The sequence below is a fragment of the Parus major genome, chromosome 1, assembly GCF_001522545.3.
Source record: "Parus major isolate Abel chromosome 1, Parus_major1.1, whole genome shotgun sequence".
Lineage (NCBI taxonomy): Eukaryota > Metazoa > Chordata > Aves > Passeriformes > Paridae > Parus > Parus major.
Genome location: NC_031768.1, coordinates 23,426,519 through 23,440,343, shown reverse-complemented (window position 1 = coordinate 23,440,343; position 13,825 = coordinate 23,426,519). Strand labels below are relative to the sequence as shown.

The window sequence follows — 13,825 nt, the reverse complement described above, 5'->3', positions numbered from 1 at the left end:
ATATATAAATTGTTGTTCTTTCAAAGCACCTCTATTAGAACTTCCTGGTTAAATCAATAATCTCTTGCAGGTTTGGACACAGAAAGATTAAATTACTACACACCTCCTTAAACCATACTAGTTTAAAAGTATGCTGGGTGTAGTTCATGTCTCCTTACATAGAGCTTGAACAAGCAAGGAAGAGGTTAAGAAAAATGGACTCTCATCTAATGAACTGCATGTGAATAATTATTTTGAGAGAGGTGTCTGCAAAGATTTTTATCCATTGTGTGCAGGACTAAGGAGTTATAGCGAGCTTTAAATCCAACCTGAAGGATCTTCCTTTATATGCCTTGAAGATCATTTACACAAAACGTGAGAAGTCAGGCTTATCAAGGAAAGCAGAATGCATTCCTTCCCTTCATCTTCTACTCATTCATTTCAAAGGTGACGGAGAATAGAACAAGTGAACTCAAAATCATGCTATGTGCACCATAATGCACTGAGACACTTTGGGATACTTGCAGCACTTTCCTTCTAAATAAAAATCACTGTAACCAAATTATGGCAAAAAAGCCACAAACAAACACTGAACATGTAAGTTATTCATGTAAGCATGGAAAAAAAGAAGAAAGTTTAATGTTTGAGTCAGTGAAATTCAAGATTCGAGCATTCTGTTATAGTGATGCAATATATACTAACAGTTTAAAAGGTGAGATAAAATTGTGGGGTAGAATAGCTCATTTTGACAGATTACTTGTTTCTAGAGAGATTTCTACAAATAGGTTTTGGTTGTTGACAAACTGGGCAATTAGGACACATGAGTATTATTTGCTGATTTGGGTACAAATGACAAACTGGCTAATTTTATTTACTGCCACTGAAATATTTCAAGGAAGCAGGACCTCTCAAAGGCATATGACTGTGTTTAAAAGGATCAAAGTAAGAAAAACACATCAATAACTCAGAGTAACATTTGCGACTGTCTCTGCCTTTATGTCTAACCTTCATTAGCGGTTTCCTTAGAAGCTGCCGACAAGCAAGCACTAACAGCCTCGTAGGAGGCACTCAGTCGTGTGTTGGGGTCCCTCTTTGGTTTGGGAGGAGGCTGTTTCCTTGGTGATGGCAGGCTATTGCTATCGTCCATGCTGAAAACAGAGTGCAGGGAGGGGGATCTGATGGATGACCCAGCTGCAGAATGTACCAAGCCATCCACTGCCATGGGGACGGGGACAGAGCTGGAGTGGAAGTGCTTAGACGTTCGACAGCCGGCAAAGCTGTCCTCAGAGACCTTCCCACCCTTGTCTTCAGCTCTGAAAACACAGAAAAGAGGCCCAGATGCATTATTCAAGCAGTAACAATGAACCTGTTCATGCAAATGTAACAACAGCTTTTTGGTAAACAATCTCACAACTCCCCTGCTCTGTCGAGGGGATGTGTGTAGTAATCTTCTGACAAACAAATCCAGATCAAGCTGCTAGCTTTCTTCCATTTCCTGTTTCATGATAAATCAGGACACCGGCCCTTTTTCACACAAATGCAGCCTTGCTTAAGCAGTCTCATATTGTTGACCAGACATTCACTGAATGAATTGTTCACACTTTGATTGCTACACACAATCAAAAGCTGGATTTTTAATCTGAATGATAATTTCTGGGAAATCCATTTTAATAGAAAGTTACTGAGGCAGCAAATGCCGAGCCTTTATCATTATTTTCTAAAAAGACAACTATAAATTCTATTTAGATAATGCAAATCTTTAAAATATTAGAGAACCTTTTCAACCAGCTATGTTGACTGCTTGAGCAATTCCACCCAGATATCCCTATATCTTCCAGTTTAAACTTAATTATTAGTTATTACTTTTAATAATAATTTTTATTATTATGATGCTATGCTTAGTTGTTTCTATGACAATTTAGTTTTTCAATTTTTTCCTTTTTTTCTTGCTATTTGAATACCTATTGAGAAATAACCTTCCAGATGCTTCTGTCAAATTGATTTTTAATAAAAATTCTTCTAACATTTTATTCCTCCAAGAACCAGAACATTAAGACCCTTTTAACTTAGAGTAGTAATGTATTAGATAGAAGATGTCTATACTGCTATTCTTCAAACAAATCCCCAAGCATTTGTCTTTTTAAATTGTATTTCTGCATGGCAAATCACCAGCAGAGCTGAAATTCATGCACAGGATATAGCCAGCTGCCCATGTAGTAAATGAAATAGCAAAAGATGAAAGCATGGTGCTCAGTGGATAATTTGTTTTCACTGTAATGTTTAATTACAGTCTTTCCTACAAAGGCATTTGCTCCAATATGTAATCACTGGGATATTTGAAGCTAATTAAGCAGATGCACTGCCATTTTCACTTTTATTAAAGTCACTGACAAAATCAATGATAGCAAAGGGAGTTGTTCTGGATGAAAATTAAGTTCCTATGGAAAAATAAACATTTAAATGTCCAGCAGGTTATAGACACATTCTTTCTGTTGACACATACCGATTAACTGCAAATGCTAACTGCCCATTCAGCTGTCTAAGAGAGAAATCAGGGACTTCCTAGAAAACGGCTCTCCAGCACTTACTGGATTTGTAAAATAGGTACTTCTAAAAACTCTGTGAGTTAAAAAAAAAAAAAAATTCACATTTTTAAACAAAAGCATCCTCCCCACAATCAATCTACTTGTTTCAGTGAGAAATCAGGATTCCTTAGTCTGGACTTTACTGTATTTTAAAACCTTCCTAGCTGTTTTTCTTTACCTTGGTAATTTCTCAGTGTTGGTATTTTAAGTCAGAGAAGTTTTTTCTTTTGCTTGTTTGGTCTGATGAAATGAAACTATAATCTATTTATCATAGAATTAGGAGTATTTCTGTAAAAAAATAAGTGTCTCAGAGACTTGAATAAGTTCCTCTAAGTTCATTGCCCCCTGAATAGAATATGGTAGTCTCCTTAAGTTTCTAGACTTAATTACCTGATATACAAGCTAAAAAACCATGACTTAATATTGGTTTGGGATGAGCATATACTTGAGAATCCTCTTGCAATCCCTCAACCATTTCCATGGCTTTCTAAGCAGGGAAGGAATTCACAAAAACTGAAGAGACTCATTAATTCTTCACAGCAGGTGTTTCTCATCTTACCTTTTGTGGCCTTCTTCTGGCCTGTTTCTAGCCTCTCCCTTTTCCCTGTGGTAAGCAGCATTCATCTCGTTGCGCAGCCGGTCATTTTCCCGAGCAATGTCAGAGGCATTTTGAATCACCAGGTCGTCATATGCTTTCAATCCCATATCCTCAGCATTCTGCAAGAAGCTTTTGATTGAGGTGACCTCTTGCTGTTTGATGCTCATCTTCTGTAGCAAGCGCTGGCGAGCTAGAAATCCTCTTACAACTATCATAGTGGAAGGAGAAAATATGGACCAATGAAAGACAACTAATCGGGGAATTAACTTAATATCACTGTGTATTCTGCTGTAAAAATGAACAACCCAAGTTCAGTCAATATCTTATACAAATTAGGAAAGAAATCTGATGGCAGATTTCAGTAAAAATACAGTAAAATGGAACCCTTTCTGTTTTCTACTGCCAGTGCTTAAAACGAAGTAGTGACAGTAAATTCATAAATTTAAACTATCAGAACTGAAATTATTTATTTTCACTGAATGTTATTTTTTTATTACATTACAATGAAGATGTAATAAAATTTATACATCTTACATGTACATAATGTACATGTATCCATAGATGTACACTACTGCTTGTGAAAGCATACAGTTACATTGCAAAGGTCAAAAGATAGTTTGTTTCAAAACAAAAGCCTGGATAAATTAATTGCAGTAAAAGCAGCAGGAATTAAATGATTGCTGTTGGTCAGCTTTTAAAAATGTTTTAATTGTTTCAATGTACCTAATTCCCCAGCAAAATCACAACCAACACAAGATTTTTTTTTTTTTTTTGTTTGACTTAAAGACCTTTCACTGCTCATTTCCTTTCAGCTAAAACAATTAGTTTAATATAATGCAAATTTCTCAAATGTATCTGTCACATCATATCTGCATTTTTCAGTTAAAAGTTTTCATCTACATTGCATCAGCTTCATGTATCTATTAGACTTTTTCTTCACACTCTTTGTCAGCTTTATGCTGGGAAAAGATTTTAGTGCACCTCCTATAATAGCTTTCTGTATCACTTTCCTATGTATGTACATTCGTTACAGCAAATCCTACTCAAATACCACCCAGTACCCTGGATTCTCTGAAGTACAGTTGATCAGAAACACAGGGCACAGGGAACTCTGTGGCCATAACAAATTTGGCACCATTTTAATCCCAGTACCTACAACAGGTGGTTTCAATATTCTCTGAACCCATGTTTTGTCTTAGAAGGAAAAAGATTGCTAACTGAAATTACTGTGTGTGGGTTTGTTTTTTTGATTTTTGTTTTTCTCAAGTTCCACAAGATCATGGTTCTTTCCAGATCTAGAACCACTGCTGTGTATCTCACAGGGAAGAACCTGTTTTAGAATTATTTGTCTGTTGCCTTAAATATTCTTGGTTTTCATCACTTTACTTGCATCAAAAAACAGGTGAAATGTCATCATTTTCTTATGGTTACTCTCTTTCTGGTCAATTGAAAGTTTTTCATTAGTGAACTCAGCAGACAATAGCCTGTGTAAGATGTTTGTTTGAGTTTGGGAGAAGATACAGAGAATATTGATTGCAGGATAAAAAAGTTAAAATGCATTAGGTATTTACAACAACATATTTAAATTTCAGATTTAGGGCCACTGCAGAACATTACATGATGAAGAGTCAAGCTGAAATAATCTAAAGGAAAAATGTCAACAGAGAAAGATACAATTATTCTTCTATGAATATAAAATGTTATTGAATAAAATAAACAGTTAAAGCAAAGGGTAAAGTACTTTTTATTGTCTCCTAATGCCTTGTTTAGACAAGAAAAAAAAGATTTATTTTTTAGAGATGCTTAGTGCCCAGCTGACAAGATATGAGAAAGGCTAATGTTAACATACTAATACTGCTTCCATCCAAAATTCACTGGGTTTGAAAACCTTCAAATTCAGATACTTTGAAATAATTTCTAATAATAATTTATTATAGCTTTGAAGGTTTATGCTTTTATAATCATAACCAATCAATGCCTTTAATTACATTCCATAAAATCTGACTTCTTTAAACCTTGAAACATTAATGTACTTACCCAATTTACTTGAAAAGGAAATTAATAGTACAGTTATTCTTGACAATTTTATGAGAACATTCATAGTAGAGACATTACTGAGTCTGAATCTTAGGGCTATTGTTGAAAAAAGAATGAATACATGCATAGAATATGATCAGAGTTCACTGCTAACAAATATAAAAATATTGAAAGAGCTTAATAATAAAAAAAATGGTTTTTCCTAAAATATTCTCTTTAAACCTATCTTGTGCAGAGCAAAAATAGTTAAGTATCACATCCTGGGTTACTTTGGGAAATAATCTGTATTTCAAAGTAACATATTTACAAGAGTCTATGTGTGCTTTTAACTTGGAAAAAAAAAAAAGAAAAAAAAAAGAAAAAAAAAAGAAAAAAGATTGGTAGCACCACCAAGGATGGTTAAAATAAAGAGATTAAGTGATCAGTTATCTGACAGGATTGTTACCAGGCATGAATGAGCAGCTTAGAGTAGCCTGCTAGAATGGACCAGTAAAATCCAGATAGAGATATTTGTAGAGATCCAGTAGAGCTAATTGTAAGATTTAGAGACTGTACAGCTACTCTGAATATGCACTTTCACCAAAATGAAGAAGAAACATTCAACAAAGTTTTATTAGGAAGGGCTGGCAGATAGAATCCCTCTTTTGCACATGTTTTCCTGAACTGAGTACTTCAGATTTTTCATTAGACCTTTCTCCACACTTCCTTCTCTATGAGAACATTTGAAAGATTTTGATTTTGGTTAAACACAGAACAAGTTTATAACCTAAAAACTGCTGTGATATGAAACTGTCAGCTCCTATCCTTTTACTGCTCAGTTTCATCTGCTACTGTTGGGTGCTGAGTACTATGATTGTCTTGTGAATTCACTCCTCATTTATGTAGATCTAAAATAATTCTCACTTATGCAAATTAAAATAATTGAGGTTAGCACCCATGGGGCATAAAAATATCTAGTACTTGAGAGTTCATCTAAGGATGAGGATTAGAAAAATCAAAATTCCAGTAGACCAAGGATCTGGGTTATGTGAGAAATTTATTAACTATTGTATATACAATGAATTCAAGTTAATTCCTCATCTACATGAACTCTGATGGAAGAACTTCAGCATGATTTCCCTTCCTATGGGTACAAAAAATTTTCACAGTGATTCAGGTCAAAAAGAATCATATGGAGTTCTCATACCTGCAGAAAAAAAATTATGACAGTCTCTAAACTCACAGATATATTTTTAAGTAAAACTGTTTCTACATATGCTTGGACTTTTGTTTGACTCCTTTCTTTGCTTGTGTAAGATAACTTTCAAGATACCAGAAAGAACTTCTCTGGTTTGCTTTGTTTTGTTTTCACATACCACTCCCCCAACCCCGCCCTATATCTAGAAGAAGAGATTGCTAGACAGATTTGAAGTAAAAAGAATTGATAGTGGGCAAGACCTGTTTCCCCTTAAAGCTAAGCTCTTATCTAGGTATATGATGCTACATTTAAAGCCTGATAGAGGAATTAGAATCATAGAATCTGAATATCCTTAATTGAAAGGCACCCACAAGGATCATCAAAGTCCAACTCTTGGCCGTGCACAGGACACCCCAAGAGTTACACCATGTGCCAGACAGCATTGTCTGAACAGCTCTTGAGCTCTGTCAGCTTCATGCAGTGACCACTTCCCTGGAGAGCCTGTGTCAGTGCCCAACAAGCCTCAAAACTTCCTGATGATCTCTTGAGCCCTGTCACTGGTCACCAGTGAGGAGAGATCAGTGCCTGCCCCTCCCCTTCATGAGAAAGCTGTAGTCTGGTATGGGGGCTTCCCTCAGTCTCCTCCAGACTAAACAGGCCAAGTGACTTCAGCCACTTCTTGTACAGCTTCCCCTCAAGGCCCTTCATCATTTTCATTGCCCTCCTTGGGATGTTTTGTAACAGTAACAATATTTTTTTGTTATATTGTGATTATTGACTAGTTTGGCTGTTATTCAATGTGTTTTCAGAAGAGATCTAGCTTCCAAAGTCCCCTGTAGGTAAAGGGTGAGTGGATAAAAGGGCATTGGGACTGACACCATTACTCACTAAGCATCACTATGCCAGTGGAAAGTATATGGATACCAATTTTAGGATAACATAAGAACAATCTACTGGTACCCTATTCAAATCTGCAAGAGCTCATTGGCCAGTTAATTCTTCAAGTTTCCAGTTGCACATGTTTGCAAAAAGCAGCTTCTTTCATGAGCTACTGACATGAGGTTGATGTCTAACTATAGTTCACCCATCCAAGCTCCTGATTTTCTCAGGTTTCCCAGATCATAAAAAGCATGCAGATGAGCCACAGTTTTAAACACACAATTTTGGCAAAAATGATTTTTCACATTACCCTAATTAGGGATGATAGAAGCAAAACCAAGAAATATATTTTGTAAGGAGCCAAGAAGCCCTATTATCTTAATTCTTCAGGCAGGCTTTGTCTTCTGCAAAACATGGACATATCTAAGGATGTTTTAAATTTTGGTGTAGGGTTATATTGGAGCATTCTGTTTGTAAATACCAAAAGGTAAATATTTCCTTTCTTTGATAAGTCAGCATAAGAAGGGAGAGGATAAACTGTTACTGCTTTTCAAAATGCATAAATACTATAGGGTAATTTGCATTAAAAAATCACACTCAAGTTCTAAACTCAGCTGAACTGTGGTGTCTGTTACCTGTCATTCTCCACGTTCATTTCTGAACTGTTACCATTTTGATTTCACTTGCTTCAGGTTTTCTCTTGGCTTCCTCTTTTTCACTACAAGCTTACAGTGAGAAATAGATAATTAAAATGAAAGGGGTTTGCATTTCTTAAGTCTGCAATTTTATGTGTCTGACAAAAAAAAGGCAAGATTTTGTCTTTTTAATTTCCTTGAAATGGACGAAAAGGGAAACTGTTGCAGACATCAGCCAATTAGGTAAATAATGAATGCTGTGAAGGAAGCATCTTCAAACAAAGAAATATTCATATTTTCAGCAGTTGTTTGAGACTCTGATAGGAAATGGAGCATAAGTAACAGGAAATAAGGAGGCAGTGGATAGTACCTCCTTTTAAAAATATGCCAAAAAATGTCAGTGACCTTAGGAAACATGCAGGTGTAAAATGGGGAAAAATACCTAAACAAAAAAACATAGCAGTCAAGTAAGAAAGTAGTAAGAAAAGGGGGAAAATAAGAAAAACTGAACACACTAACTTATTTGCTTTGTTTTTAGTTTCCAATATATTTGAAAATATCCCAATTTTGTATCACTGTGCAATATTTGATAAGCAAAAAGAAAGATTATATTAATGCCTTGAAAAATCACTGAAATTAGACTAAAAAGAAAATATTCAAGATCCTCTACATTTTAATTACATTCAAGAATTTGTCATAAAATGATGTTTGACAGAAAGTTCAAGAATCGCCAATGTTAATATAATCTCAAAAATCTGAGTATATCTGTAGGGAAATGTATAAAATACAGCAACTATTCAAGATGGAGAAAATCTCTTTGCTATGCAACAGCTCGGGTATATTTGTTCTGTAACTGTTACCTTTTTGGCAGGTTATAATTTTCTTCTGAAGCTGAAGGCACAAATCGTTGAGATGGTCAGCTTGCCAGTACTTAAGAAACACTTTTCGGACTCCTATCTAGAATACAAACAGCAGAGAAACCATCAACAAATAAGGCCAAAACAATGTCAGGTAAATAGAAATCACATGTTAACAATCCAGCAAAGGGTTGAAATAATATCTGCAATTTAGGAACAGTACAATGCCAATTCTTTAACAGAAATGTAGTTATCACTTGGTTGAATAAAAGATGTATTTGTAAAGGATGAACAAGCTGTCAGACAGATAGTTCCACTTCGGTTCCAAAAATATCCAGAACAAATAGTACAATCTTCAAGTTAAATACAAGTTGGGGAAAAAAGCATTCTGAATCTAATTACTCTAATGTGTTAGACAACATAATAGAAAATAAGGTTTAGCTCTTATAAAGCAGAAGGGTGCATGGAGAAAGGTGACAAGACAAACCCATGTGGAACAGAAAAGGTGAGATAGCTGCCATCTGTGGAACAGGAAGAACCTAGCTGAAGTTGAAGGATGGGAGAAACTCACTGTCATTAGTGACAATGACTCCTAAGATCCAGTAAAATTATGTATCCTAGTTCCCAGTCTTGCTTACTGAAAGTTGTGCTTTGGGTCTCCTTTCAGGATCAAAGTCAGAGACAGAGGGACTCATTTGTGAAAAATAGTCTCCTAAGTATTGATTCTGGTGTTCTGTAGTATCTTGTTTTAATTAATCTAGTTCTTGAAGTAGCAATCATGAGATGCTCTCACCCCTTTAGAGACAAATTTAGCTAGAAACACCAAAAGAAAACACCTTTCTTTTGATACCTCCTGAGCAAGCTGAAACCTATAAAATTCTTTCCTGTATCATCTTCAAAAGCATTCCTTTTTAATAGACTTAAAAAACCACACACAACCTAGCAACTCTAAAACCAGCAAGCAACTGGAAAAAAGTCCAAACAATAAACCAATAAATTTTATCAAGAATTTTGTAGAAGTAACTTTCTTCACTTCATAAAACAAAATAAAAGGAATAGTGCCAGAAAACTGTGCTACCCTAGAAGATTCTAGCTTTTGCCTAACTATTAATTTTTTATGGCTGATAGGCATACTGATTAATTAATGCAAGTCTGGCTAAAATTGCCAGAAATTCATTCCAACTCTTGTTTGTATCCAGCTTACAAGGTCACTCTCTTCTTGCTGAACCATCCTGCTCCACTGGTGTTTTTTACTTTAGATCTGGGAGACAGGTATCTGGAGGGTTACTTGTACACCCTTCCAAATTTCTTTTTAATCCAAACACTGTCAGATGTACATCATGGTAGCGTTGGACGACAGCAAGGACACTTATTTCATGGGAAACTCCATTAACTAAATTCAGAAATGATTGTGGAAAATTTTTGTCCCTTGGCTTCCCTTCTGTCTACTGTAGACACAAACTATTTTGAACCAAATGTTTTAAAAAGTCTGTAATCCTGAAATTTGAGCTAACAAAGATGGTGCATTTGTTAGTCTTTTAGTTAAAATCAGATGCATTCAAATGGCAAAACTGGAATGTTTTCTAATTTGTTTTTCCATTTGTATCTCTTTTCCCAATAAAATAGTCCCTTTTGAATTATTGCAAAGTGTGTGGAAGCAGGTGACAAAAAAGACATGTTTTACTTGTCTCTCCATTGTAGAAACTCAGAAACAGGGAACAGGCTTTCTTTGTATGGTGGTTAACCTGAGGCAATTTTCCTGAGATCCAATTGTGTAGTCAGTCACATGCTGCTGTTAGGGACACGCTCTCATCTTCATTTTCTTAATAGACAAACAAAAAGTTTTACTTTTCTTCTTCAGCTTTCAAAATTCTCTATTTACCTGGTTGTCTTAACCCTTTGCCCACTGAACAGTTTTTTTTCCCATTCGTCTTGTCAAACCACATATTGAACCTGCATTATTACTAGTTTTAGCTAATATCTTCATCATCTTGCTTACATTACCTTAAATACAGAATTCTTCTGTAAAAAATAACTGAATTATTATTCATATAGTTAACTGCAACTAAATTATCATGTGGCTATTACAATTACCATTTCATCTGAGCAGCTCTCAGACAAAGCCTGAAACCAAATACTTAATAAAATTATATTCCTTCACTCTGATTAAATTTTCTCTTTATACTCCACCTTTCCTTTCCACAAATCCTCTACATTACACACTTTATTCTCTAATGTCTCAGGCCTATGCCAAATCATCCACCTTTGTCCTTAATTACCCAGAGTTCTGGCTTCTCCCCTTACTACAGCAATATTGACTCTCTGATATTATAAATATCAGATAAATATTGATAAATATCTCAAAGATATTATAATGACAACTACAGGCCACTGATTTTTAAGGACTGAAATTTTATTTTTAAAGTTGCACTTTCAAACCTTAAAAAAGCTCTTATTACTAGTAATGCCCATGGCAAAATTAACAACCCCATTCTCAATTTGTCTCATTATGGACACGCTGTTTAGTCACATTTAGGCTATATTTCAAATGTGTAACTTAACTAAACAATGAGTTGCAATTTACTGTGCAGTATGCAGTCACAAAATCAGAGTCCAGACAATTGCTGAAGCTTATGTTGGCTTAGCTATATGTGTCTGGCACTGCAGTCACAAAGCTATCTAGGGGACATGCAAACCTTTACTGCTCTTTTCTCTCATCCCACACCCCAGGAACAATATAAATGGAGCTATCATGGTATCACTTATGCTATGAACTTCATTAGTAGGAGCCTGCTACAATTTTTAAGTGAATGAGGAAATACAAAATGTCAATGCAAATCCATTTTTACATTCAGATAAAAGCTATTTATAGATTTTTATATCATATGCTGGGTCTACAGAGAGCAGAGTTCTAGACAGAAGCACATATAGCAGAAACTGCTATTACATGTTTGATTATGTTAGTACAGATAGAAATCTCTGTTGCTTAGTCTTTGAATTAAATCTCAGAGCCTCTAAGGCTGACCAAGAGAACAAGATAGTCTCACTGCCCTCTTTACAGTTCTGGTGTTCAGTGAAAGCAACAATGCTGAAAAACGTTGGGATTTCATATGTCACATATCAAAACAGTTTTTGAGGCTGCCACCTGTCTTCATTCTGGTCTTCTCTTTAATCACAAAATGTTTCCTGCTTGCCTAGGGGAAAAAGGGTTCAAATGTTCTTCCACTAAAACACCCATTTTTCAATATTTTTTCTGGACTACAAAGTGCTCTCAATCTGAGTCTGAAATTTTAATGTCATTCAGACTCCTGTAAAACTAAACCATCTGTGAATTACAGTCATAGTTATTTTAATTAGGAGAGCATTAGAGTTTAAAATGTTATTTTTCAAAATGACACATTTTTTAAAGACTAAGTAAAATTGTCATTGATGACTACTAAAGCTTCAATAGGAGCTACAGGCTAGGTTTTTTTTATTTTCCTGGAAGGAAAGAGAAATAATGGGAAAGAGCTGTTCTTTCTCTTTCTTCTTTTTTTTTTCTTTTTCTTTTTTTCTTTTTAAAATTTATTTTACAGAAAAGGTGTAGGTTGTAGAAGTACAGACATTCAAAAGTATGGAATGGATGCTGAGATGGTGTGTAGGTGGCATGGAGGCAGTATTAGCTCATACTTAATAGGTGTCAAGGGAATGTGTAAAGCTGTTCTTTAGTTTAAAAAAGGCAATTTGTGGGAGTGCTGTGTGTTTCTGGCAGTACTTTCAAAATAGCTACCTACAAAAGACAGAGAACTATAGTCTAATGATATTTTACACAATGACACACATTTTCACAGAGTATTAATGAAATTTAGAAAAAAGCCTTAATACTACTGTAAAATGTGTCTTCTTGCAGTGTACATGTCTACCAAGATATTATTATGACAACTACAGGCCACTGATTTTTAAAGACTGAAATTTTATTTTTAAAGGTTTAGTCTTTCTGCTTTGCTTCATACATTTTAGAAGTCCTTCTTTGTCTCTGCAAACTAGTGACATTGCACTCTGGTACACACTGAATAAACCTACATTTTAGCATAGTTTATTTATGGCCTTAATATGAAGTATGTGAGTAGTCTGGTGTTCAAGCAAGTGACATCAAGCATTTATGTATGTTCTTTTCAGGAGCTGGACTTTAGGGAGAAAAACTGTTATTCAGGTCTCTGGGAAAGGGCAGAAAAATGGTCACTCCTTTTCCCTGAACTGTACAAACCTCACAGCTCTTCATACCATCATGAAGAACTGCTTTATAGGAAGGGAAAAGAAGTGATTAGGAAATATAAGATGCACATAAGAAACACTCAGTAGGAGAAACCCTACCCCAGTTTTATCTTATAGGATCTTGATATTTACTGGACCCATCATTCTAGTTTTCAGAATTCTAGAAACAGACACAGCACCAAAATATGGTGGTATATCCTCATCCCCACCTTCTCCCCAGGCCTGTTCTTTGATCTCATTCCTAACCTGAGCCAAAGCACTCATTCACAATGCAGAAGAAACAATAGGAAAGGGCCTCTTGGCATGAATGAGAAATACAGGCAACAGGTGACAGGGAGAGCAATGGCACAGAGAGAAAGCCCTAAGGCAGGAGACTGGAAAACTAACCACAGACAAATAAGAGATGAAGACTGGGACCAAATATGAAGCAAAGTAACTAGAAAAGTGTCAAAAGGTGAGAGAGGTGAGAGGGGAGAGAGGAAGAAGACATGGAATCTAGATCTGAGATACAAAAGATATCATAAAGAAAATTGCATTAGCAATTAGGACTAGTAATCCTAGGCAAAACCCAAAAGATGGATGGAGAGAGGGAGAAATATATTCTAGAGGGAAAGATATATATATATATTTATAGAAATATATAAAATGGAGCTTTGTGTTGAAAGAGTGAGAGCTTGTGAGCATTCTGAGGTCAAAATCAACCACCCATTCTATTCTCTGGCTGAAGGGAATCATGGATTTATCTAGAGTGGCACAAAGTCACTGGGAAAACTTGTGAGCAGTGTCTGGCCCAGGCCAGTCTTTTGGTCCTACTGGTGAGGCTG

General features: G+C 35.5%; 1 protein-coding gene and 1 long non-coding RNA gene across 5 annotated transcripts in view; one reads left to right on the top strand and one right to left on the bottom strand.

The window, feature by feature from the left end:
• MYO16 (myosin XVI) overlaps positions 1–13,825 on the bottom strand; it is a 363,582-nt gene that overhangs the window by 43,615 nt on the left and 306,142 nt on the right. For all 3 annotated transcript variants that reach the window (XM_015633144.3, XM_015633135.3, XM_015633117.3), the window contains exons 29-31: positions 8,751–8,847; positions 3,124–3,370; positions 985–1,292 (exon numbers count right to left, since the gene is read on the bottom strand). In XM_015633144.3, coding sequence (XP_015488630.1) covers positions 985–1,292; positions 3,124–3,370; positions 8,751–8,847 — 652 coding nt within the window. The remainder of the gene's footprint in view (positions 1–984; positions 1,293–3,123; positions 3,371–8,750; positions 8,848–13,825) is intronic.
• LOC107206838 overlaps positions 1–13,825 on the top strand; it is a 57,061-nt gene that overhangs the window by 21,198 nt on the left and 22,038 nt on the right. Inside the window, exon 1 of one of the 2 annotated variants that reach the window (XR_004496445.1) lies at positions 8,823–8,901. The exons of the other annotated variant lie outside the window; for it this stretch is intronic. This is a non-coding gene — a long non-coding RNA (uncharacterized LOC107206838). Of the gene's footprint in view, positions 1–8,822; positions 8,902–13,825 lie in introns of those variants that run through there. 2 annotated transcript variants of the gene reach the window in all.